Source organism: Sapajus apella, unplaced genomic scaffold, assembly GCF_009761245.1.
Source record: "Sapajus apella isolate SASKATOON/1434 unplaced genomic scaffold, GSC_monkey_1.0 scaffold46, whole genome shotgun sequence".
NCBI classification, from domain to species: Eukaryota; Metazoa; Chordata; class Mammalia; order Primates; family Cebidae; genus Sapajus; species Sapajus apella.
Window position 1 is genome coordinate 1183832 of NW_022436986.1, and position 26874 is coordinate 1210705.

Genomic DNA, 26874 nt, shown 5'->3' on the forward strand with positions numbered 1-26874 from the left:
GGGCGTCACGCCGACGTCAAGCCGAGGCCGCCGCCGCTGGGCCTGGTTATCGCCGGTTCAGCGCAGCCCGGAGTCGCTCAGGCCTGAACTACCACCCAGGTCTTCGGCCCCCGCCCTGGGCCCGCGAGGACACCGGAGGCCACCCCCCGGGGGTGGGGAGCGGAGCCGCGGGTCAGCTCTGAGAGCGCCCCGCGCTGGCCTGTCCGGCCCCGCCCCCGCCCCGGGCCATGGCCCAGCCCTTGTCCCGGCCCCTCGTCCTATCCCGATCCCCGCCTTGGCCCCCGGCCCCGCCCTCGCCCCGCTTCCCAAATCGGCCCCAACCGCTGCCTGGGGCCCCGTCCAGGACCCCCATCCAATCCCTGTCCCTGGCCTGGCCCCCATCCCGGCCTCGGCCCTTGTTCCACCCCCTGTCACAAATCCCAGTCCAGGCCCTGTCCCATCCCCATTCCCAGTGTTTGCTTAAGGCCCTGGCTCAACCCGGGTCCTTGCTGCAGTCCCCGTCACAGCCCCTCCTTCCATCCCACTCCCTGCCCTTGTTCAAGCCCCAGTGTCCAGCCCAGCCCAACCCATTATCTCAGCCTTTGCCCTCATCTCTGTGTTTACCCAAGTCTCTCCCGCTAGTCCCCCCCATCTCTCATACTCTGCCCCTCTCCCAGCCTAGACTCAAGTCTGGGTTTCAGCTGCCGCCAGCCCTATTGCTGCTGTTGCTGTTCTCTGTCCTTGGCCCAGGGGCTGGTGAGTGCAGAAGCAGGAAAGATTGAGACAGGAATGGGGTTCGGGCAGGGAGGGGTGGGCTGGAGAGATTCAGGAGAGGTGGGACCTGGGGAACTAGATCATTAGGGAGCAAGTGGGAGAAATAGGAGAGAGGTCTTACACAACAGCGGGATTGGCAGGGTCAAAAGAGTGGTAATTAATTGGGTTTGAGGCTCAGCAGGTGGCTTATAGTTTTTAGGACAGAGACTCCAAGATTTTTTCTGGTGTCTATCCTGATCCCACTTTGACTCTTGCTTTTCCAGGGAAATCTTGTGGGCTTTGCTCCTGCTTACAAAGTTTGATGGGGGAGAGACAGGCCCACATCAGAAGCCTCTAGTGCCGTGTGGGAATATATAGCCTAAACCTTTGAGGTATTGGGGATGCATTCAAATAGCATGAAGAAGAGTTTTAAAGATAATATGTAGCAAACAGATGAATATGGATTAGTTGCCATTATAATGAGTTTTCTTCTTGTAAAGATTCTTGTTCCAAAGAAGATTGATTTGCCTAGGAATAATTCCTGATACTTTTAGAGCAGGGCTGAAACTCGGAGGCCATTTTACAGATGGGGAAACTGAGGCTCAGGGAGGGAGCAGTTTGTCCAAAGTCAGATAGCTTGTGAATGGCAGTGCTGGGGCTAGAAAAAAAAGTTTCCTAATTCCTATCTCATACTAGTATTTTTTTTTTTTTCCACTGCAATGTATACCTAATAGAGAAACAGACCCAAGTGGGGAAAGGCTCAAAGCACAACCTCCGGCCTCCTGTCTGCCGACAAGGGGGCTTTATCCACAAACTATTCTTTATTTGCCGGGCGTCAGCCAAGGGCCACCCTGTGGTGGGGAAGTGACTTGGACAGGAGAGGGAGAGGTCCAGTTTTTTAATGGGTGGAATGTGAGAGGAGGAGGGGGTGTCCTGGTCTAGGGGATGTGCCATGAAGATGGCTCCATCATGAAATGATTGTAGTCTTCATGCCCCAAGTCCATAGCCACCTCTGATAGGTGTCACTCTAGATAGATGGAGATGTGCCTGATGGAGTCTTTGGAAATAACAGCCAACAGAGCAGTTGGGTTTGGAGGGTGTGGGTGTCAGTGAGTTCTGGGGGCCTGGTTCAGTGTACAAACGTGAAAGGTCACAGTCCCTGCAGAGATGTCTGATCACTTATGTGTTTATGTGTGTAACTGAGGGATCTGTAGGAAGGCTGGCAGCATGTGTACATGCTTGTGTGTTGTTGAGTGTAGACACATGCATATGTGTGGAGTGCATGTGAGCCAGTGTGTCTTCTGAGTGCCTGTGTTATGGTATGAAGGGGAGGGGACATGTTGTGACCCATGTACATTCTTCTTCAGCTCTGCCTGCTCCTCATATAGACAGATCACTGAAGCTGTGAGTGGGGCTGGGGACCTTTTCTCAGCAGTTGATAGTTCCAAGGGTGAGGGCAGTGTTGGGTGCCTCCCACAACGAATATATGTTATCCATCCACCCCCAGCCAGTCCCCTTGAAGGAAGGAGCCATGGAGGCACTCAGTGTTGATTACTATTGCTGGCAAGTTGGGCACTCGGCAGAGGCAGTAGCCAGTCAGGTTTTCAGTTTTGGTGAGGGGGAATTTGTGCTGTTGAGCCAAGTTCCTCGCTTCCATCCCCTGCCATCCTGGCTTCTTCATGAGCCCATTGAGCAAGCATTGGGTTGGCAAGGAGAGCAGGGTGACTGATGGCCACAGAACATATACAGCTGAAAGCTGTGGATGAAAACACTGTTGCCCAGAAGCAGATTCATGTGCTTTGGGGAGAATTATAATGAAGTTGGAAAAGAGTGCCTGTATGCCCAAAGGGAGGCAGGACTGCATTTAGTGCTATTAATAATGCCGTGGCAATTTTGGACCAAAGTACGGGGTGCTCTGTGACCTAATGGTGGTGATGGATTTTGCCTGAGGAGAGGCTGGCAGTGTCATAGGACCATCATAGCACAGGGCTGCATATTGCTTATCGTTTTCTTCAATTTCGTTTCAGGAATGGAAGTTATTTCTTGGGTCTAGTGGTCCCACTACTGATCCTTGGATCTTTTCCTTGGGCTTAGTTAAGGAGCAACACATGCCTGCTATTAAAAAAAAATGAGCTTTTATTCTACATAATGCTATCACTAGGAGGGCCAACCTCAGCCTATGTGTGTGTGCGGTGTGTATGTGTGGTATGGGTGATGGTGGGAATTACCCTAGCTTCATCATAGAAATACTGGGAAACCCAGAACAGGTTCATCTGAACTTGGTAAGGGCCTTACTCATGCTCCCTTTGGACACAGCTCTGGTAGGCCCTGTTCAAACTGCAAACCAAAGTTTGGAGTGAATGGGGCTGTGGACCCTTTCTCAAGCATCTGCCCTCAGAACTTCTTCCAGGTTCTTCCCAGCATTCCCAGCTGCTGCTCATTCCTTTATCCCGCCAGCCTATTCTTTGACCTCTGTAGCCCCTGGCCACTGTGGGGATGGCTTAGCTAGTTCCCCAGTTCTCCAGGCCATATTGTGGTCCTTTGAATCACAAAGATCTTTGTGCTTGTCTATCCATGTTTCCCAAAGGTCATTAAGCTGCTTTTCACCACTGGCGCTCTGAGGGTCTGCACCGAGGGACTGACCAACATCTCTCCTAACAGTAGCAATGGCTGATCAGATGACCCATCCCTGGTACCAGCTTTGAGGAGGAGCAGCCCTTCGCTAACCGTAGCAGAAGGCGCACTACAGTTCCGATTTCTTCTAACAGTAGTATCCAGGCTGTTCACCTCTTAGCTTTCTGCCTCCTACTTAGCACAGCCAGGATTCCTAGGAAACCTGTCTCCCCCATCAGTTGGTTGCATTTCCCTTTGACCCTCTTGGATGCACCTCTGTCACTCCCTGAATGCTCACTAGTAGCCTCTCTGGCTTCCTGGGCAGTGCTCAGCTTGTGAGGTGGCAAGTTTTCCCTCCTGACAGTTGAGACTGAGAGTGGTCTGAACTGGACAGACTAGTTCACGGCCTCCAATGGCCCCCAGCTATGGAGGGCAGCTTTGTGGGGTGACCCCTGGAGTTGCTCCAGTTCGGTGCTCCTCCTTCAGCAACCTCCCCTTCCCTTTCTTATTTCAAAAACACCTCATTTTTGGAGTTATCTCTCCCATCTCCAGAGAGGGAGATTGGACTAGGGAAGCTCTGAGAATATTTCCTGCTTGGCTGAAAATGCCCCTCCAGAGTCGTCCTTACCCCAGTCCCCATCTGTCCTGAAGCTGCTGAGTTCCCCACCTTCTCACCTGTCCTGGAGGTATCCTCTTGAACTTCTCAGGCTGGTCCAAAGTCTCCAGAGCAGTCAGATTCCCCAGAGGTTTACTTTGGGAGACCTTGCCTGCCATTGGGACCCTCTTCCCCTGTCTGATACTGGGTTACCTCTACTGTGACAACCATTCTAGTCCCTTGCCTGGCTGGCTGCTGACATGACTTCCACTCACCTTGGCTCTGCTCCTGATAATTATGATCAGGTATCTCAGCATTTTAATGCGGGATGACCACTTCCCACCTCCCAACCTGGCGTGCTCTGAATATTCCCAAGTTGCTTGAAATCCACTGGGTCACCAACTCACTGCCTCACTGGGCCTCCCTCTGGGGGAACCTTCCCCTGGCCACTGCCCACTGGCTGCACATTCTGACCCGGGAGGCCTGACAATCTCCTTTCCTGGGAACTCTCATGGTGGCCTGCCAGCTCCTGTCCTTGCTTCTGCCACCCAAGCAGGCCTCTGGCAGCTGTACCACACTTTCCCTTCCCCTCTCCTGCCCTGAGCCAGCATACAGGCAGTGCTTGTGAGGCTGCTGAGGGTTTTTACTGCTTCTAACCACAGGGGAACAGAAAAGGGAAGAAAATCAACAAGGAAGTTACACAGTTCCATGCTAACTCCCAAGCCCCACAGGTGGAGTTCCAGCCTGCTCAGTGGCTTATGAGCCCATGCCAAAACACACACACACACACACACACACACACAGACCCCTACCCCTTCCACATGTCTGTTATTTTAGGCTTGGTAAGTGGAGAAAATGGCTCCTAAATGAGGGGCAGCTGTGAAGTCAAAGCAAGGGTCTTAGTTTTGGATTTAGAGAGAGCTAGGCTTGCAACCTCAGTTTGGTCTAGGTTTGAGCCTCAGTTTTCTTATCTGTAAAAGAAGGGTTTTCTAAAAATTATTAATAAGATTAACATAAGGATTAAACCAGATGATGGCTAGGTTTCAGATCTGCAGCCTGAAACCCAGTTCCTGGCTCAGAGGAGAGCATTTGTGGAATTGATGCTATTGGTGAGGAAGACTGGTATACCTGTTGCTTAATGGAAATACCCTCTGTCCTGCCCTGCTCCTTTTTCTCTCCTGCTTCCCAGGAGGCCTTTTCCTGACTGATTACTCCACCTGCTCACCCCGCAAGCTGAGTCCTTTCCGCTCCTTTGCCAGCACCGAGCTCTTCCACTTCCATGTTCCTGAGGACACGTTCCTGGCTGTTTGGAACCTCATCATCTTCAAGGAGCAGGGGGGAACCTTTGGGGACCACTGCCCAGACCAAAGTGTGACTGTGTGAGTGTCTGAATTAATTTCCCAACCCCACTTCCAACCCCTGACCGCTTTCCAGACTAAAGTGTGACTTTATGAATCTCTTAACTGACCTCCTGACCCTGACCCCAACATTGAAGTGTGACTGAGTGAGGGCCATGACCTCTGTCACATGACCACTTCCTGACTACTGTATGACTGTGCAAGTGCTTGAGCTGATCTCTCACCCCTGGCCCCTGACCTGGAACCACTTTGTTGAATGTGTCAGTATAGGGAATCTACTTGTTTTACTGGTGATGAGTGACAGTTCTTTCTTTCTTCCATTTCCTGCCTTCCACCCCATTGCCTGCTTTCCTTTTCTCCTAATTCTGGTCTCCCAGGTATTTCCGGTCCGGGGCACCCCCAGTCATCAATCCCCTGCATACACACTTCCCAGGGGACACAGCTGTGCCTGGGGTTTTCTCACTGACCCTCAGCTGGACACTGCCCAACCGCACCTCAGGCATCTTTAACGTCAGCAGCCCCTTACCTGGGGACTGGTTCTTGGCTGCCCACCTTCCCCAGGCCCACGGCCACATCTCTGTCAAGGTGGGTTGATGTTGCCCAGGGCCAGAGGGGCTGGAACTGCCCCTTCATCTCTGCTGAATTCTCTCCACAGGCATGCCAGTCTTGTGCCAGGGTGGGCAGCAGCACAAGGGTGGCTGGGGTGGGACATGGCTAGAGGCCAGCAGGCCACCCAGTGGGTCAGAGGCTATGATCTGCAGGAGGCAACTTGGGAGCCTCAGGAGGACATGCTGGGTCCAGGTAAGCTGAAGGAAAAGTTGAGAGTCTGGAGTCAGAGGCTCTGGCACAGGGGAGTAGTGCCCTTCCTAGTGGAAGGCACAAGTGTTAATCAAGGTGACCAGAAGCCAACTATGGGCTGGTCCAATCTGCAGCACACACCAGGACTGGTTTTATTCTACATCTTGATTGACAATAGCCCTGAAGACTTTCTTCGGCCATGGCCCAGTCTAATCCACCTGGGAGAATGTACTCCTCTTCTATCATAATTTCAGACAGCTTCCTACACCCTTCAGAAGACCACAAGAGAAGCTCTTTCCTGCTAAAAGGAGGCATTGGGCAGTGGTGTCTATCCTGGCCTTTGCCTCACTTTTCTCCAAGTATCAGCCACCCAAGCACTTATTTCACAGAGGTATTTAAAGACTGAAGGGCAGGTTCAAAGGTCAGGATGCTTCTCTGGTTTGGAGGGAAAGGAAATGCCACAATGTTTTCCTGCTACTCTCATGTATTAGGCCAGACAGGTCTCCTACTCCTGTTCACTGGAGGAGAAGCAGGGAGTGTACTCAGCTGCCTGTTGTCAGAGTGGGATGGCCATGTGCGTGGGGCCTGTGCTGAAGGTGAAGGAACAAGCAAGAACAGAGTGAGGATTTGAAGAACAGGACTCTAGCACTCAGAAATGGGGTGAATAGTGCCTTCGAATGAGCTGAGACTCACATAAGGACGGGTGCTGGCAGTGCTGTTGTCAGAGATGGGAAGTAGGGCTGAATGTCGCTAGGCCTCAGTGACAGGGCCGTTTTTCCTGAGAGTGATGTGGATGTGCAAGAGAACTCCCCATCAAGGCCTGCAAGCCTGCTGGAGAGCAGCGTGCTGGGAGCTAGCTTGGAAAAGGTTCTAGGTTCTAGGTAGGCCTTGACCCTCATCAGAACTGAGGGTTCTTCTGTTAGAAGGAATGTCTTCGTAGGTCTTTGGCAAAATCCCAGTAGGGATGTCCCTTATCCCAACTCTGATCCTTGACCCACTTTATGAGAACTGACAGGGAAAATCCTGAAGCCTGGCTCAAGTTATCCAAAAACGTTTCTAGGTAAGCAGGAACCTGGGGCCTAGGCCTGGGCTGGGATTGTAGGAGCTGAGGCCCAGTTAGAAGTGGTCAGGATTGCTTATGGCTACCAGATTGAGACAATGGGGAATAGAAATAGTAGTGTAGAGAAAAGCTGCTCAGAGCCTAAAGGGTAATTCAAGTGCCCAGACCAAGGGGGAGCTGGGTAGTGAGAACAGAACTAGGCCTGACGTGCATTTGTGTCTAGATACAGGAGGTGGGGCCTGCGGAACTTGGTACCGAGCTGGAACCCTGGTCAGAGCTCCTCCAGGTGTGTGGTGAGGCTAGACGGAGGACCATCCCATTGTGCCCACGAGCGGCAGTGGGTCTGGACGCCATGAGAGATGTAGTGCTTCTGTCAGGCATGTTTGAGAGGTTGATGGGGGCAAGGATCTTGTGTCTGGTCCTTCTAAGAATTAGATTAACTTTCTGTAATCTTACATGGTCCTCAAAGGGTTCTTCAGCTCTCCAGATCCTGGTTAATTTCCAGGATTCAAGCCTGTGGGTTCATTGTCCAGAGCATTCCTCCATTTTCTCAACTTGTTTCCTCCTACTACTCTGGCTTGCTTCCTGTGAAGCTTGACAAACACAGGAATTTATGTGGGTTTAGGGATATCCTTTGGTGGGAACTGAAGGGTCCCAGGGATAAAAAGGCAGTGCTGTTTCTAGGGCCCTTCTCAGCTTTGGGGATGAGCTCAGATCTCCCTTTAGCCTTAGTCCTTTAGTACCTGCTTTGTGCCAGGCCTTGGGTGTGTGCTGGGGACACAGAGATAAATAAGATGCACGGTAGATACAGAAGATGTTTTAGGAGGATAAAGGGAAGATGGCTAACTCAGCTTGCTAGCATGGTGGAGGTGGTATTGGGAGCTGTTCGGTGGTGAGGCCTGAGGTTGAAAAGGCAGGGAAAGGCATTCCAGGTGGTGGGAGTAGCATGGCCTGAAGTTTAGAAGGGGGAACTGAAGTGGTTCAGCGTGGACTGGTGTTGGGTGGTGAGGGAGGTAGAGGGGTGAGCAGAGGCCAGATCATGAAGGGCCTTGACATTTGAACTATATCCTGAGCATGATAGGGAGCCCTGAAAGGTTGTGAAAAAAGAAGCGACTTAAAAAGAAGAGCTCTCGTGCGTTCTGGTTCCCACACTTCTGCCAGATTCTGGGTCTGTGTTATTCACTATGTATTCCTAGCCTCTAGTGCAGAGCCTGGCACATGATGTCATTTTACCTCCTTTCCTTGTCCCCTTTTTCCTACCAGCCACTTCTGTCTTGTCCCCAGCCTCCATCTCCTTGCCTTCCTGTCTTGGATCATGTGTTCATTCTAAGGTGCCCAGTTGCCAGTCTGCTCTGAGGGGCTGGCATTTGGTGGATACCATTTGGCACCTAAATGGCTCATAAGGGGAAAGTACTCCTAAATGTCTAGAGAACAGGTTCTAATACTTCCTCTTCCTGTGTCTAAGATTTGAAAAAGTTGGTAAAATAATGAAAGCAACTACAAGGACAGTAAAGAAATCGATTGTACAGGAGAAAGGATTCTGTTGAATCCACCAACTAGGACCACACGTCACTCAGTGTTTCAGCTGAGGTGGTTAGAATCTGCTAATAGTGCTTCTGCTTTTCCTCCTCCTCCTAAATTATTTTATATTTCAAATAGGCATCTATGTACCTGGTACGACATTCAAAAGGTACAAAAGGCATACAGTGGAAAGTAAGTGTTCCTCTTCCCTTCTTCCAGTCTCCAATTCCCCTCCCCAGAGTTAACTAGTAACTAGCTGTTAACTAGTTATATATTACTCTTTCCTTTTGGAAACACTTTCCCTTCTTGGCCTCTATGACTTTATGGAACTGTCCTGGTTTCCCCCTGCCCACTGCCTGCTCCTCTAGCTCCTCTCCTGGCCTCTTCTCTGCTTGATCTCCATGTTGTAGTGGCCCAAGTCTTGGTCCTGGGACCAACCTCTTTTCTAATTTTCTGTTATCTTGCTTGGTGTTCCAGCACAATAGTTTAAAATATCATCTATCTGTTAATGCTTCCAAGAGTATTCAGCCAGTCCTAATTTCTTCGAATCTCAGACTTTATATCCCATTGCTTACTTGACATCCCCAGTTGGATGTCTAAGAAATGTCTCAAACTTGGTATTTAATAAAACCAAATCAAAGCAAAGCTAAAAGTATAAAACCCTTCAATTTCCATTTCCCTGCTCCCAGTCCACGCTGCTTCTTTCTCTAGTCATTGTGATCTTCCTCAGGAAATTGCACTGTCATCACCCATTGCTCAAGCCCCGATTAAGTGCCCCAAATGCTTGATTTTTCTTTTCTCTTTATTCCTCACAACCAATCTGTAAAGAAAATGTCTTGTTGACTCTACTTTTAAGGCATGCCCTGAATGCAACTGCAGCTCTTCATTTCCACTCCTAGCACAGCCTCTCTAGTTTCTCCAGGACTACCCCAGTGGCCTCCTAAGTGGTCGTCCTGCTTTCAGCCTTGCCCCCTGAAGTTTGTCCAGCACTCATTTGCTTCTACACTGATTGGTGCTTTCTGACTGTGGGCATGGGCTCAACTGTGCACTGGGCTATTCCCCTAGAGAAGGCTCTGTGTCTTTGGGCATCTTCAGTCTGCAAGCCCCACTCAGAGCCTGGCACTGGCCACCCTGCTCAGGCCTTTCTGAAGAAACCCAGCCCATACTTATGAGGAGATTCTAGGATCCACCTACCATACCTTCCACTCCAGGATCTTTCAGCCTGTAGCCCATCCACATCTCACTTTTGCCTCTCTTGGTTTCTCGAGCTTCCTTGGCTGGGCCCTGGGCCTCCCCTGACTGCTGATGTTCTGGTCTGTTGGCTCAGTTGGGACTCTCTCACCTGGTGTCTGCCCTGGCAGCTCTTGAGGATCTGACTTCTGATACTCTTTCTCTGACCCCATCACTGGGTGACAGTCCCCTGCATCTTCCCTGGGCTCCACTGACTGAACACTCCCTCCATGTGAAGGAAGGGGAACTGGATGTGCATGTCACACAGTTGAAGGAAGGAACATGTCCTAACAGGTCATGTCCACTGATCCTTTCATTTAATCAAACACAAGCAAAACTCTAAAATGTGGAACAAAGTGTTTCTTTCCTGGACCGTCTAGCTAGGAAATGTGCCACCACTGGAGCATGAGCCCCCATCCTTAGGACTCATTCACTACAAGATGATTGTGGTGGTGATTCTTGCCTTAGGAGGTGGGGTCAATGCAGTGACTTGTGAGTCTTTGGTTCTTAGGGTTTGATACCAAACCTGAGCATCTAGGTTGGTTCAGGAGCTCTCTGAAGGGACCTTCTTTTTGACGCCCATTCTATAACAGCTGTTTTAGCACCTAGTATGTGCCAGATGGTGTGCTAGACACTGGAGATGCAAAAGGCATAGACGTCCTTCCAGCCTTTTGCAGCTTTGCTGGAAGTCAGTGCCTTGGCTGGCTCATTCTGAGCTGTGGAACTCAGTGGTATGTCAGGGCCTGGAACTTTTGTCCCAGAACGAAGTTTGAAGGTATGTCGTGCTCAGATTAACCACCTAAGTGAGTAGTGGCCTCTGGTTTATTGGGCCAGCATGAGGCCATTTGTCCAAAAGGTCAGAGAAGCCTAATTAGGAGCCCCCACCTCCCCGAACTGTGAGGTTTGTAGGGCTCATATAGCTGCAAGTGCTATACAAGAGGAACTGCGACAAACTGTGCTCACTGGAGAGTGATGAGGCTGTGCGGGCCAGGGGACTGTTAACAGAGAAGGAGCTGGGATTTTCTGCAGAAGAGATGCTGGGGGAGATGTGGTTGATCTCCTTCAGCAGCAGAAGAAACACAGTCTAAGGCCCAGGGACCAGACAGATCAGTGGGTCCCCTGAAAGCAGAGTAGGAGCAGGGGAGTCAAAGGTGACAGGCTTTGGCTTTAGCAAGGTCAGTGATTCCCTAGGTGGGATGATTTATTTTTGGATTCATTAATTCAGCAAACATTCATCTGTGAGGTGTGTACTTTATATGAGGCCCTGTGTCTGGAAGAACAAAAATCAAAAGGACAGCATTCCTGTTCTCAAGCTGCTTATAGTCTGGAGGTTGCCTGGGAAGTCATAAGTGACCCTGCACTCATTACCTGTGTAGGGCCGCTCATTACTTGTGCGTAATGACTATGAAAGCAAAGGCTGGATAAGCATGTTGGAGAGGGACAGGGTGGGGATTAAAGGAAATTAAAGGTTGAGTTGGTGACAAGGAGGGTGAGGGGGCTGGATTGGAGGCCTTGAAGGAGCTTTCCACACCACCCCACTTGGCCTAAAAGAGCCAGTGTTCTAAGTTCCTGAGGGCCTCGTCCGGGAATAGGCTGGTTGGAGATTGCAGTGCTGCTGGGCTGACCTGGAATGCTCAGCAGGAGGGGTTAGCCTGGGAGAAGGGCAAGCCAGCCTGATTGTCAGGAGGGCCTGGGTTTGAATCCTAAAACCTCAGCCCATGCTGAGAATCCCAGCAGACGTTGCACTGAGGTGGGACAGAGGTGACCAGAAATGATTGCTCAGGCAGGTAGGACCTAGAGCTTAGAGAGACCTGGGTTAGAGCCCTGGGAGTGGTGGCCAGGACAGGGGTTTCTCCCTGGCTCACCCAACAGGTTCTGTTTGCCTTGGTTTAGTTGCACCCTTGCTGTCTCCCTCTCCCACTACCCCTGCTTTTGTCCTAGGGGCTCCAGGATGAGTGTCAGTACCTCCTTCAGCCGCAGCTGATTGTCCGGCGTTTGCTGGACGTCGCTGTGCTGGTTCCTGGCCGGCCCTCAGAGCAAATCCTCTCCCCACACAATCGCTCAGCCCTGTACAAGTAAGTCAAAGACTCCTCATACCTGGTCCTTTCCCTCTTCTCTGGCCTCAAACAGGCTGCAGGGTTCTCTCTTGGCTTCTCCGCCAACCTGCCTGGTCCCTGGGTGAAATCCCTGCCTCCCTCCCAGCACAGAGGGGGAGAGCTGAACAGGCCTTCTTCCTACCCCATACCCCCTCCTTCCTAGCACTTCCCTTGCCCTGTGTTCCTCTCACCTCTGTTTGTGCCTTCTTACCCCAAACCTCTCCTCTGCCCAGGGTCTTTGTGCCCAGCTTCACTTACAGGGTTTCAGCGCAGCTGGCGTGTGTGGGGGGCCGCGGGGTATCTGCCTGCCCCCTGTCACTGCGTCTGCGTCCCAAAGCCCCACCCCTGCACAACTCAAGCTCTGTGGCCTGTGGAGGTGCCTCCGGATGCCAGCTGGAGCTGGCACTGCCCCCCTGGGGGCACTGGGTCTACGTGCGTGTGGAAACATCATCCCGGGGCCCTGGTAGGACCATCCGCTTCCAGCTGTGTGTGCGGTTGCAAGGTCAGAACCCCACATCTGTCCCAGTCTGTGCAGATATCCGTGGCTGGGAAGTGACTTGGGTGGCTGTGTTCAGTGGCCCTCTGCCACATCCCTACAACCTCCCCTTCCCCACCAGGCTCCTTCACGCTCCCTGAAGCCATCCCACTTAGAGCTCCAAGTTATTGGAAGGCCTTTAGATAATTTTTTTTTGTACCTAACTTGGGACGACTAAAGGACCTCATTACTTTCCTTGATGTAATCTTTCAGTTTCCTGGGGTAGGCAGGGACATCCAGGACTTCTGGGACACTGTCCTTGCCAAAGCCCTTGTGAGTCAGTCAGACAGCCTGTCATACTTAGATATCTGTTTCAATAGTGTCTTCACTGCCTTTAGGGATGGATATATGACTTTGGTTCCCTCCAATGTGGCATTGTGTTAGCTGTCACCATTAGGAAACCCCTGTGACCCTGGATGCCCCACACTCTCAAGGAACATTGCATTCTAGTTCTTATCCTTCCACACTCTTTGTGAAATCCTGTCTAGCTTAGATGTTTATGAGTAAGTTCAGGACTGTAAGGGCTGCAGGCCTAAGTTCTGGTTTCCTCTGGCCCACAGAGTGCCCACAGCCTGGTCTGCTCCGATCTCTGGTCCCTGGAGCTGCCATGAACATGCCCCAGTCACTGGGCAACCAGCCACTGCCCCCAGAGCCGCCATCCCTCGGAACCACTACGGAGGGGCCTGGGGCCACATCCCCACCCGAGCACTGCTGGCCAGTGCGTCCAACTCTGCGCAACGAGCTGGACACCTTCTCCGTCCACTTCTACATCTTCTTTGGCCCCAGTGTGGCCCTTCCCCCTGAGCGCCCAGCAGTGTTTGCCATGAGGCTGTTGCCAGTGCTGGACAGTGGAGGCGTTCTCAGCCTGGAGCTCCAGCTCAATGCGGTATTCTTTATTTAGAGTGGGGAGGTTGCTCTGCCTGGGAGCTTGAAGGGGAAGGTGTCAGGAGTGTTGGGGTCTTTACCTCCTCCAGGAAGCCTGTTCAGGTTGCTCCCACCCATCCTGACAATTAGGGACCATGGCTCTGCCCAATTCTAGTCAACAAACATGTTCTGAGTATTGACTCTGCTTCAGATTGGCGGGTCAACCAGCTTAACTCTGTGTCTGGGTTTTCCCAGTTTTGTAGGCTTGCCTCCTGCTCATTACTGGCCTTTCTCTATGGCAGTTGTTAACCTTTTCTTGCAAATCTCCTTTGATGGGGAGTTTACCACCTCTTAAGGCCATGCAGTTCATGTTTGGATAGCGCTGATTGCCAAAGGCATTCCTGACATCCCATCAAAATCTGTCTCTATGAATTTTTTACCCACTCATCTTGGATTCAGTGAGTAAAAGCTGTATCCAGAAGCCATATTCAGTAAATCTGTCTCTGTCCTGTCCTTTTTTTAAAAATCAATAGACTTAATTTTTTAGAGCAGTTTTAGGTTGAGCAGAAAGTATGAAGTTCTTGCATATGCACTCCCTCCTCTCACGTTTTCCCTATTATTAATATCTTACGTTAGTATGATGGATTTATTACATCCCAGTCCTATTTTTACAGCCCTTCAGATGTTACTTCCAGCCTCCCAAAAGCTGAAGAACCTCATTGTCTTAGGGGTCCTGGTATTTGGATCTCTCCCCTTCATTTACTGTCTCACCTGGTCATACTTCTAGTGGTCACTGTATCTCTGAAATAAGTGACCTGAGGTGATCTGACCGAGGTGCCAGGTAACAAGACTTGCATTTGTCAGCCTGAGATTGAGTTACCTTTCTCAGCAGCTGCATTATACTATGGCGTCACCTGGGGCTTGCGGTAAACTGAGATCCCTGGCTCTTTTTCCTTTACTTCCCTTCTATTTTCTTCAAACCAGTTGTATACATTTACTTTTTTATTATATGAGTAATAGGATAACATAAAAACTTTGGAAAATTGGGGAAAATATCTCTCTAACACAACTGTTTAACTTTTTTTTTTTTGAGACAGGGTCTTGCTTTGTTGCCCAGGCTGGAATGCAGGGGTGTGATCTCAGCTCAGCGCAACCTCCACCTCCTGGGTTCAAGCAATTCTTGTGTCTTAGCCTCCTGAGTAGCTGGGATTACAGGAGTGCGCCACCACACCCAGCTAATTTTTTGTATTTTTGGTAGAGACAGGGTTTCACCATGTTGCTGGTCTCAAACTCCTGGACTCAACTTATCTGCCTGCCTTGGCTTCCCAACATGTTGGGATTACAAGTGTGAGCCACTGTGCCTGGCCCACCACTGTTTTTGGTATATGTCCTCCCACTTCTTTTCCACATTAATTGCTTTGTGTATCTAGTTGTAATCAAGGGGCATGTATATTTTGGTGCCAGTTCCCATCTTGTATTTTTGCAGTGAATTTTCGAAGCTGAATGGAAGAATTTATGTCCATCCTTGAGGCATTGCCTAATATTGGTTTGGAACTTGGGCCTTTTCCACTCTGTAATTCACAGACTTGCAAAGCCAACATTTTGTACTTCTTGGTCATTACTGTCAGCATTAAGACTGAGATGAGAGCGAGCCCTATGTTAGGCCATTGGAGAATATCTTCAGCTTAGCTTTGATCCAATAACTTACATACTGTTCCCCTAGCCAGAGATCCTTTTAAATCTACTATCCTCTAGCTCTAATGGCAGGGACCACTTTCCCATCAGCCAACCTGAGGCCTGGTCTGTGACTTGTTGTAGCTTTTTATGAGAGATAGTTCAGAACTTTCTAGTGGTCCTGCTAGTCAGACAGAGCCATTTATTCAGCCTGAAGATATTTATTTGCATAATCAAATTCTCTTTGTTCCAGCTAAGACTGTGTATATTTTGTGTTTGCTATTGCCATGCCTTTGGCCAGTGACAGTGAGATCTTGATTCAACCTTGAAACTGTAGACCCTGAATTAGAGGACAGCCTCGCCCATACTTGTTCTTTCTTCCTCAGTGCCCTGAGAATAGAAACCTAGCTCTCCTGCAGCCCCTCACCCTTTCTCTCTCTGTATTCCCATCCATTCACTTTAATGAGCATCTGTTTACATTCCACCCATCTGCATCTATGACATGTGCTACCCACCTCAGCCTGTTCTGTTTATTCTGAAAGGTATTTCCTCCAAATATTTTGATTTTTTTTTTCTCCTCTTGGATCAAGAACTGGACATTTGGGTCAGAGAACTGCATATACTTTTTCTTTGGCTCCCTCCTAGAAAGGCTTTCACTGAATAATACTTTGGCATATTGCCCTGGGCTTGCATTGAGGGAAGTTATATAAGCAAGTTGTATGAAACTCACTCTTGTGGCTGAGGACAGGATGCATGACAACACACAGTGCTGCTTTGATGAGAACTTATCTCAAAACTTCCCCTTTGGATGCTGTGATTCTCTAGAGACTCTGATTCACTTTTATATTGTGTACTTGCAAATCTGTTAACTCATCATACTTCCTGGCTTTGTTTGCTTGGAAATCAGTATCAAATATATGGTCTGCATTAGGGACAGAATTTATTTTCCTATCCTGATTTTTAAGTTTCCCTCAGGCATTTATTGTATTCTATTTTATGTAAGCTGCCTCAAATCCTTCCTGAATGAGGTGAGCTTATGGCATCCTGTTACCTTTATTCTTGTAGACAGTCCCTTACATTTACTCTTGCGGATATCTGGTTTCTTTTAATCCCAGCCAGGTTGCTACATTTAATCTCTTGGGCATTCCTTTACCACCAGGCAGTACTTAGGATAATTACACCTGAGGAGTGCGTGTCTTCACACTCTACCTGTCTTGGGGTCCAGGTGAAGATGATGGAAAATCTTACAATTGCCTTCGTCCACAACTAGTTTCTGTAACTGGCAACAGCCCTCCTTCCCCTTAGTGAGCTAGATAGGACTGAAAAAGAGGGTGTTCTCTCTTGCTTGGGCAGAATTGAAACACTTCTGCCCAAAGAACAGATTCAGAATTGGGCTTTGCCATCTCATCAGTCCTTGAACGATTTCTGCTGTGGAGGATCTGATGTTTTTCAGTTCTAAGAATGGAGGTGAGAGAGCAGCTCTGGCATCGAGAGCACCGGGAGGAATGGGCTGTCCTTGGAAGGTGTGGGTTAACACGGGTGGGACTCTGACGGTGGCGGTCGGTGGAGCTGGAGGGTGTGACGGCCTCACCTCCATACCTGCCCTCCCCAGAGCTCCGTGCGCCAGGAAAACGTGACAGTGTTTGGATGCTTGACTCACGAGGTGCCCTTGAGCCTGGGGGATGCAGCAGTGACCTGTTCCAAAGGTGGTGTGAGGAATGGGGGAGGAGAGGAGGCTGCAGTTTGGGGGTGGTGGTGGCGGGCAGAGGTGAAGGTGGGGAGGGATGGAATGGAGGAATGACAGGCTCTAGGGTTCCGGGAAGTGGGAGCAGGTGGGTGAGGGTTCTTGGGTCCTGATCCCTCCTTCCTCTCACTGACCCCTTCCTTCTCCCTTCAGAGTCCCTGGCCGGCTTCCTCCTCTCCGTCAGTGCCACCACCAGGGTGGCCAGGCTGCGAATCCCATTCCCGCAGACGGGGACCTGGTTCCTGGCCCTCCGCTCCCTGTGCGGGGTGGGGCCTCGGTGAGCGGGGCGGGGTGGGGCGGGGCCAGGGCTTAGGCCCGGACTGGGCGGGGGTGGCCCGGGGCCCCAGGTAACTGCGAGTGTGTGCGCAGGTTCGTGCGGTGCCGCAACGCGACGGCCGAGGTGCGGATGCGCACCTTCCTGTCCCCGTGCGTGGACGACTGCGGGCCCTACGGCCAGTGCAAGCTGCTGCGCACACACAACTACCTGTACGCGGCCTGCGAGTGCAAGGCCGGTGAGCAGGCTGGCGAGGGAGCGGGCGGCGGTGGGCTTCCTGCGCTCGAGGGGCAGCCTGGACCGATGGTGGACCTGCTGGGCCTGTGGGCGGGCGGCGGGAGTAGGGGAGCCCGCAGCCTGAATTGAAGACGGGTTTGTCAGAGCCGGGGTGAGACCACCCTTCGCGGGCAGTGGCGTAGGCCCATGGCTGCTGTCTGTCCTCTTCCACTCTGTGCCCTCCGCACCCGCAGGGTGGAGAGGCTGGGGCTGCACCGACAGTGCGGATGCGCTCACCTATGGATTCCAGCTGCTGTCCACACTCCTGCTCTGCCTGAGCAACCTCATGTTTCTGCCACCTGTGGTCCTGGCCATTCGGAGTCGATATGTGCTGGAAGCTGCTGTCTACACCTTCACCATGTTCTTCTCCACGGTATGCGGTGGGGTCTGCATCTTACAACTGGGTGCTTGTGCATGGTGGTGGGTCACAGTCTATATTTCCACCAGGTTCTTCAAGGGTTTGGGAAAGTCTGTGCCTTCACTGTGTCTTCTACAGGCAGAGACAGCAGTGCTTCCCAACCTATCATGCATAGAAAATGGTCATTTTTGTAAGGCACATTGGAGTAAATTAACAAAACTGTTTGCAACTTAATATAGTTAGTGTGGGCTTCCAGCTCTTCTACACTCTGTCCACCCTGAGGGCACCTTTACTCAACACATGGGCCAAGAAACTGGTCTACAGTATGGATTTGTGTCTACACAGTCACCATGTATGGGGGCAGGACATCTATACTTACCCCCACACCTCTGCACGGAGTGACTTCATCTTCACCACATTCTTCCATGATGTGAGGGCTAGCTGTGAGCTCCCCTTCTCCATCGCACTGGGGACTTACACGTTGTTACGTTTGTTCCTGTGGTCTGAAATAGTGTCGCTATTCAGTCACCATGCCACCTTGGTTTCTCATGGGAACTTTGGAAAGATAGAGGGGATGTCTATTGGGTATTATAGGACAATCTGACTCTCAGAGTCTTGAGAAGCTTTACAGACTCAACTATGTCCTGAGGCATTGTCCGAAGTGGCAGTATTGTATCACATCCCAGCTCAAAGGAGTGCATTTTGATGAAGATTAATATAGTTTAAACCTTTCCATTACCATTGCAGAATCTCCACAACCTTTCTTGTGTTTTCCCCACTCCTCCATAACCAGAAAAGTTCATGTTATAAGCAAGCGTCCGGAGACTATAAGGAAAGGTAGAGAAGTGAGTCTGCTAATGTGACATAACCCCCAAGTAGACTTTTGTCTGCTTTTTACCCCTGAAGTGTCGCATCTAGGAATCTTTTCAACACATCTCTAGGCTCTTGGCACCATGTGACATGCATGTGAGCACTGCAAAAACTCTTAAATGGTTTCAGACTCTCCTCAGGCCTTGGTAACAAAGATATCAGAGAAACTAAGACAGGCCTTCCTGGCCTCCAGCATTACTAGGTCAGACATACGTCTAAATTAGAAAAATCATACCTATCGTCTGGGAGAAAACAAGGGAAAGTGTGCTGAAACTGAACGGTTGGGTCCTCCTGGAGATTCGTCTAGAGATGAGGAAGAATAGGCTGCAACCAGGCTGCAGAGAGTGAGATCTTGGCCCTTTAAGCTAGGTGAGAAGCACATACTCCAGTTTTGCTTGATTGGCCCCTTTTTAGGCCTGCTCCCACAGTGCCTCATTCTATTTTTATATTAGACACTGCTTCTCTTTTGTATTGCCAGATGCCCTTTCTACTGTGGCTCACCAAATCCTCCAGCAACAGCTGTTCCACCAGCCCACTCTCGCTACATGCAGATCGAATGTGATTCATAATTAGTAAGCATACCTAAGTGTGTCAGGAGCGTGTAGGGAGAGCATATTCACTCTCTGGATTTGACACAAACATCCTTATTGGCTCCAGAGTGTTCAGTGCTAGATGACTCTTCCTTATCTGGATATAGTGGCAATCAACCTGTAGCAGAAGCAGTGGGAGAGCCTCAAGTGCCTGGCACCACATGAAAAGCTCCCACTTTCTTAAGGCAGTAAGGAAAAGCTACTGGCTTTGAGGTGCTGCTTCAAGTCCTGCTCTAACTCCTGTTCTTTTCCACATGGGCCAGAATATCAAGCTCTGTTTCCTCTCTTCCCTGCAGGTTCCCTGTGGTCCCTCCTTGCCATTCTTTTACTTAGACTTATTTCATTCTGCAGCAGTGTCCGTTTAAGGACCCATTGGTCAAATTTCAGTTGTCAGTGCTAGGACAGGAGATGACAGTCATCTTCCTTATCTTCAAATAGTCCATGACAGTCTACACTTGGGAGTAGTAATCCATTCTTATCTGGGACATAGGAGCAGCCAGTAGGTTTATAGTTCAGGAGTTTACAGATGTAAATATGTTTTGAAAAAACAAAAACAGGCCACAAACTTAGGACTTGGTTTTTTATATAGGCAAACAATTCAGATAATGATTACAACAAAATGACGTATACTGAATATGTGCTGTGTTTCAGATACTGCTAATTTAATCCTTACAAAGGCACTGTAATAACTGATACATGCTTTTATTTTTGTCATCCTTTTTTCATAGATAAGGGAAAGTAAAATATTTTGCCTGAGGTAGACGGTGAGTATCTGCCTTAGAATCTGGGTGGACCTGACTCCAGGTCCCTTACATGTAACAGATGAACTGTATTGCTGCCCTCGCACCAGGGCAGTTAGCATGCATTGATACACTTTTTTTTTTTTTTTTTACATACTCTTTTTTTTGAGACGGAGTTTCGCTCTTGTTACCCAGGCTGGAGTGCAATGGCGCGATCTCGGCTCACCGCAACCTCCGCCTCCTGGGTTCAGGCAATTCTCCTGCCTCAGCCTCCTGAGTAGCTGGGATTACAGGCACACGCCACCATGCCCAGCTAATTTTTTTGTATTTTTAGTAGAGACAGGGTTTCACCATGTTGACTAGGATGGTCTCGATCTCTTGACCTCGTGATCCACCCGCCTCTGCCTCCCAAAGTGCTGGGATTACAGGCTTGAGCCACCGCGCCCGGCCTTGATACACTTTTAACCTGACTTCAGTTTCTCCCGGAGTATGTAGAAAAAAAAAACATGGCTTCAGTGTAGTAGTTCTCACCAAATTCTTAAAAGAGAAGAGCCAATCAAAAGACCGGAAAATACAACCAGGCCAAATATAAGAAACCATCAGGGCAAAGATATCAGACATTTTAGTTGTGCAGCTTGAAGCCATACTGTTCAAGCTGTGTATCTGGCACAGTGCTACTTGAATCCTTATAATCAGATCCCAACGGACCCAGGCACAGCTGGCATTTTGGGGCCGTGCAGGTGTCCTTGCTGATTGCCAACATCCTGGCTGCAAGCCCACCTTCTCATTACCCCTTATGTCCCTTGGACCATCCCAGGTCATTCTCAGTGTCCCTTGGCAAAATCCCATAACTGTTTCCAAGAGAAAATGAAAGCAGAAAACAGGAAATAAGGGAGTAACAGCAAGTCATTATATCCCAATCTTGGCATGGATTAACTATGTTTGCATTTATAGTCTACATTCTGCAGTGCCTGGATAGCCCATTTTGGAGCATTAGATTCACTGTTATAAAAATGTAAAATTCCACAGAAGAAAATAATTTTAGGATAATTTCCCTACATTGCTTCATAAATAATGTCCAAAGCTGAGAAAGTTGTCAACTTAGTTAGAATTATGTTAATAGAAGCCAGTTTGTAGTCTAAATTTTTTTCTCAAATTCCCTGATTTTTCTGTGTCACTTCTACTTTTTATTACTATTGACAAAAGGAATGCCAATCTAAAAATTAGTCCACAATTTTTGGTGGACTAATTCCCTCACTACAATTTTAATTTAACTCTACCCCTATGGATTGTTCACAACTTTAAACTATCTCTTTGACCTTTTAGTATACCTGGAAAATAGTCAGTTGTAAAGTATTAGATGATTTCTTCAAATCCTCTCCACTCTGGAGATATCTCCATTTTTCTTTGTTCTTCTTTTAGTGCAGACAAATTCCTAGGAAAAGCCCTCAATTATTCCCCTGGATGTGTCTTCAGTGCATAGTGATTCAGCTTTGCTTTTTTTCCTCTGCTGATACATATCCACCTTTATCTGAAATTTAGTACAAATCCCTCTTCCAGAAACTTGTGAGTATTTCTTTCTATATACTTGAAAGTGAAGCATATGGAGCCTGGATGTAAAATTAGTGCTTTAAAATCAAATCCAAGTCATAAAACAGTATTGGGTAACTTAGTGGCCTATAGTACTTATGTCTGGTCAGAGAATAATCAATGTCCTACAGCTAAAATAGAAAAAGACCAAGATATTGATTTGTTTAGGAACTAAATTAACTCCCAGTGAATCAGCACATATGAGATAAATAGTTGAAAAAAAAATCTCTTAAGGACATTCAAACATTAATTACTTAACCATTTTTATTTATTTTTGAGAGTCTCGTTCTATCACCCAGGTGGAGTGCAGTGGTGTGATCACAGCTCACTGCAGTCTTGACCTTCTGGGCTCAATCCTCCCACCTCAGCCCCTTCTGCTCCCCCCAACCCTGTGCTCCCCACCAGGTAGCTAGGATTACAGGCACACACCATCATGCCCAGCTAGTTCTTGAATTTTTTGTAGAGATGGGGGTTTCACCATGTTGCCTAGGCTAGTGTCGAATTCCGGGGCTCAGGTGATCTGCCCACCTCATCCTCCCAAAGTGCTGGGATTAACAGGCGTGAGCCACTGCACCCAATCTTAAAAAATTAATTCCAACGTTGATATGGACCTACATGAAGAGCCTCTGAAAATATCCCAGTGAGGACTCACTTTTTCAGTGTAACAATATATTAAAAGGGAACCATGTCCCCAAAATAACAAGCCCTTTCAAAAGCCTGGAACACCCACTTAAAACATGTTCATCCTAAGGCAGTCTCTTCTTACAGGAACAAAATTCTTTACCTCCAAAGTGAAGCAAAAGAAAAAAGATAGATATACAAGTTTGAGTCTTGCAGCTTAAAATTTAAAGGAATCAAACCCAGATTTTTCCAATGCCATCATATCCCAGGTTTTCTTCTTCATTTTGTTTTCTTTTTCTGAGATCCTGGCTTCCCCCTTTCCAAATTTGTCTGTTGAAGTAATTTATGCAGCTAACCCTACATGGATGACATCTTTGGAATATGTTTTCCAGTTCTTTGGGTGGCATCTCTGCCAATAAACAGTTATCCCTAGAAAACTTTTTTCACAAATAAGGGAACACAGGATGCTGGAAGCCATGGCATTGTCCAGAGAGTCTGGACATGAGTTGGGACCACAGACAAGGGAGCTAATGGCAGACTTTGGTTGGTTCCTGAATTAGGATGCCCAGTCGAGTTTGATCCAATTCCATTTCTGTTCCCTGCCATCCCCTTTGAACCTCCTCAGTAGCCCACTTTTCACTATGTTCTCCAGATTATGAGATGGGTGGACAGTGTCCCCTCTACATTTTATTCCCCATGGTGTGAAGTGCCATGCTTCCCTCCATGGCCTTAGAGACTGACTTTTTCCTTACCTGCCACACACTCCCTGCATTGGTTGGGAGGGGATGAAGAGGGCCAGTTGGTGGAAGTCCTGAAAGTGAAGCCCAGCTCAGAGTCTGAGCTATCGGGAAACTGGGACATAGCAGAGAGATTTGGGCTCTGAGTTAGTCCAGAGATTGGGCCAGGGATGGGGATTATAGGTGGGATCCATGGTGCTGATATAGGCATGATATAGGCATGATCATGAGCATGAGGAGACAGGGACAGGATTGGCCTCAGCTTGAAGATATCTGAACCCCCGGCAGGGCACTCTCCACAGTACCTTCCAGAAGCACGAAGATTAGCAAAGTCAGGACCAGGGTCAGGGCTGCCAGATACATATTATGAAACAGACTGGACCTCCCTACCATGTTCTTCTCAGGATTTGGGGAGTCAGGTATTCCCCAGATCTCACTTTTGACCTCTCACTTCTGTTCCTCTGACAGCAGCACACCAAACAGCAGTGCCATCCTGCTTGGGCCTACCTCCTCCAGTTTTGTAGACCTGGACCTCTGCCTCAAGTTCTTTCAATGCCTGTCATTTCTTCCTTTAGTTCTATCATGCCTGTGACCAGCCAGGCATCGTGGTTTTCTGCATCATGGACTACGATGTGCTGCAGTTCTGTGATTTCCTGGGCTCCTTAATGTCCGTGTGGGTCACTGTCATTGCCATGGCTCGTTTACAGCCCGTGGTCAAGCAGGTCAGTCCAGAGTGGGCCCTGGGGCACAACCATGGCCAGGTCTAGTTGAAATCCACTCCTGACCTCTCCCTGGGGGCACGTCCAAGTGCCTCTCGTCATTCTGACCCAGCCCCTGGACTGCTGTCTGTCACCTGGCCCTAGCCCAGCCCTGGAGTCCTCTTTCTCTAGGTGCTGTATTTGCTGGGTGCTATGCTGCTGTCCATGGCTCTGCAGCTTGACCGACACGGACTCTGGAACCTGCTTGGACCCAGTCTCTTTGCCCTGGGGATCTTGGCCACAGCCTGGGTAAGGGTGAGGAGGAATGTGGGGGGAGGGTTCCAGCAGAACTTGGGCGCTGGGCCCCAGGTATCTGGTCCTCAGTTTAAGGTGGGCTTGGCTCTGTCGTCATCACCTGCTGCTGGCAGTGTCCACTCCAGTCTTGGCAGGTGTCTTTAGGTTACAACCAGGGCTCAGAGGAAACCTGAGAGTGACCAGCTCTGGCTTGGGTTACAGGGCTTGGCATTCCTGAGCCCCACTTCTCTGTCTCCCCTAGACAGTACGCAGCGTCCGCCGCCGGCACTGCTACCCACCCACATGGCGCCGCTGGCTTTTCTACTTGTGCCCGGGCAGCCTCATTGCAGGCAGCGCCATCCTGCTTTATGCTTTTGTGGAGACCCGGGACAACTACTTCTACATTCACAGCATTTGGCATATGCTCATTGCGGGCAGTGTGGGCTTCCTGCTGCCCCCTCGTGCCAAGACTGACCACCGGGTCCCGTCTGGAGCCCGGGCCCGGGGCTGTGGTTACCAGCTATGCATCAACGAGCAGGAGGAGCTTGGCCTTGTGGGCCCAGGAGGGGCCACTGTCAGCAGCATCTGTGCCAGCTGAGAGGGGCTTTGGACCTGGCCCTGGGGGGATGTGAACACTTTTTAGAGTTCTTCTTGGGGGCATGGAGCCCTCTAAGAAAAAGACAGGCTATATTTCTTGAGGACATGGAGTCTTTCTCAAGGACACAGAAGTCTTCCAGGTAACTGGAGCCCTTCCCAGGACATGGACAACTTCCTGAGGGCCTGGAGTCCCCCTGCTTCATGGAATGCTTCTTAAGGACTGGAGCCTAAGCAGACGCAGAGCCCCTCAGGACTAAGGAGTCCCTCCTGCAGGCGTGGAGCCCTTTCCGGGCTGTGGAGCCTTCCTGAGACATGGATTCCTTCCTAGGGAGACAAAGTCCTGTCAGGAACATGGAATCATTCCAGAGGAAGTGGAGTCCATCTTGGGGAAATCAAATTTCCAGATTTTCCGAGAGGCTCAGCAACTCTGGTTTCAGGCTTCCTTCCCAGAGGCAGCATCTGGGCTGAGCTGTGCTGGGGAGGAGAGATTGCAGGATGGATGGAGCTGGGACTGGGGCTGGCTGGGTGACTGGTATCCTCGGTTGATACAGGTGGAGCCTGTGTGTCTCCAATGAATGAAGAATGGTTCTGTGCCTTTTTTTCCCCTGGGGTCAGCAATGTGGGGAAGGGGGGAAAGAGGGACCTTCAGAGAATCAGCAGGGCTGATGGGAGCCTGGCCTGAGGGAGCTGCTGGGAGCTACTGCTGGAGACTTTTGTCACACCATATGTAGTCTCATCCCTCTCATCTGGCCCCTGCGTTCATTTCTAAACACTTTCTAATGCCTATTCTCCAATTCCTATTGAGCCCAGTCTGCAGTAGCTGAGAGAGGGTGTGTGTGTGTGTGTGTGTGTGTGTGTGTGTGTACATACACTGAGAAGATTTAAACCAGTGAGACAGACTTTCCTTATGACACCCACACCCAACACAGAAGGAAGCCAAGGTCCCAGGAAGTTGTAATAGCAGGTACATATCTCAGGTATGCAAGAAATATCACAAGAATGTAACTTCTGTTTTGAGCCCCCATTTTTTCTGAGGGCCAGAAAAGATCTTTTGTCCATTTGGGATTCCTTCTCTTTCCATGAGGGTCATAGCTGAATTCCGAGGGTCTCACATAATGCCCAGAGTTTGGGAGAGGGTTCTTTCTGATCACCAATGTCTATACTTCATCCGTGCCCCGAGATTGCCATCATTACACCTGGTCCCAGTCAGAGGTCCAGACAGTTCATCTGGGATGCAGAGAGATTTCTTGTTCCTATTTGCATAACCCTTTCAGTCCTAAGTTTCTCTCTGCCACTTCTGTGCCATATGTGGAGACTTGTGAAGTTGTCTAAGTCCTTGGCTATGCAGACACACCTTGAAGCTGTTTCTACTCTGGGTTTTGATAGACAAGGCATGAGTTGCCTCTTTTAAAACCTGCAGATCTATCTTGGCCTGGGGTGTGGGGCTCAGGGACCCTCCCTTTTGTGACCCTCTGTGTCAGTATTCTCCTCTCTCCCTCCTCCTCCTTTTGTTAATATTGGAGGTGAGGAAGCCTTACTTTTACTTATGTTTTCTCCTGAATCTTTTATCTATGCCTTAAGGCTTTTCTGTTCCCTTCAGGACCTAGCCTTTGGAAGCCCAAAAGCCAGGAAACCATGCCTTTGTTGTTTGCCTTCTGCAATCACATTTCTTCCATGGGGCACTGAGCAGAGAATGGCCACTCAGCAGAGAATGACTACTCACGTGGCCATGTTAGTAGTGAGAAGCAGGGAGGGGATGTGAGCTAGGTGTCTTCGTACATCAGAAATACCACATTAAGATGTGTAGAGCCAGGTCACTGGGATTCTTGAACCCAAATAGCTGGGATTCTAGACAGAATCAGCAGAGTACAGAAGGCTCTGAAGTGGGAGACAGAGCTGGGGTACAGGGGTCATAAGGGGCTTCCTGGAAGAGGGGCATTTGAACCAGGATTAGCTGAGTTGCCATGATGCCAAGATATTGGGAGAGTGTTCTTTGTGGTCACCAGTGTCCATATGGTATTTCTCCCCCGAGATTTTCATCATTCCTTGTAGTTCTCAGTCAGTAAAGCTCCTAGAATACTTGTGTAGTGCCTAGCCTGGTGTGTGATGTAGTCCAATGTATGTTAGCTTAAGGTCACCAAGTGTTTGGACATGGGGAGGGAACAGCAAGGGGGAATTCAGAGGCAGGAAACACTGATATTTACTCCGGGCCCTGAATAGTTCAGTGTGCCTGGGCCAGTGCATGTGCGTATGCTTTTGTGTGTAGAGTAGGGTGGTGGAGGTAAGAGGCCAGTGATGTAGTTGGACACATAAGTGGAGATTGGGTCTTTATTCCATGGGAAATGAAGAGCCATTGGAGAGATTTAAGCAGGAGAGTAGCATGATCAGATTGTGGTTTTGATGGCTGTG

General features: G+C 49.4%; 1 protein-coding gene across 10 annotated transcripts; it reads left to right on the plus strand.

The window, feature by feature from the left end:
* Window positions 1–9: 9 nt before the first annotated feature.
* Window positions 10–25045, plus strand: TMEM8B (transmembrane protein 8B). Of its 10 annotated transcripts, none has more exons than XM_032240034.1 (14): window positions 10–171; window positions 657–735; window positions 5130–5319; window positions 5676–5883; window positions 11849–11982; window positions 12237–12505; window positions 13099–13424; window positions 16689–16782; window positions 16974–17097; window positions 17190–17332; window positions 17565–17743; window positions 23452–23598; window positions 23767–23883; window positions 24135–25045. In XM_032240034.1, the coding sequence occupies exons 7-14, from the start codon at window positions 13146–13148 to the stop codon at window positions 24498–24500; spliced, it is 1449 nt and encodes a 482-aa protein (XP_032095925.1). In that variant the 5' UTR covers window positions 10–171; window positions 657–735; window positions 5130–5319; window positions 5676–5883; window positions 11849–11982; window positions 12237–12505; window positions 13099–13145; the 3' UTR covers window positions 24501–25045. The 10 variants fall into 10 exon arrangements, with proteins under 10 accessions (XP_032095925.1, XP_032095930.1, XP_032095926.1 ...); XM_032240039.1 differs by having other exon boundaries at window positions 10–99; window positions 24131–25045; XM_032240035.1 differs by having other exon boundaries at window positions 10–99.
* Window positions 25046–26874: the final 1829 nt, after the last annotated feature.

Bases quoted from the DNA above. Each gene is read 5' to 3' on its own strand.
- TMEM8B (XM_032240030.1), top strand. From the start codon at position 228: ATGGCCCAGCCCTTGTCCCGGCCCCTCGTCCTATCCCGATCCCCGCCT. The intron at 736-5,129 runs GTGAGTGCAGAA...CCTGCTTCCCAG, and splicing joins TGTCCTTGGCCCAGGGGCTG to GAGGCCTTTTCCTGACTGAT. The intron at 5,320-5,675 runs GTGAGTGTCTGA...CTGGTCTCCCAG, and splicing joins CCAGACCAAAGTGTGACTGT to GTATTTCCGGTCCGGGGCAC.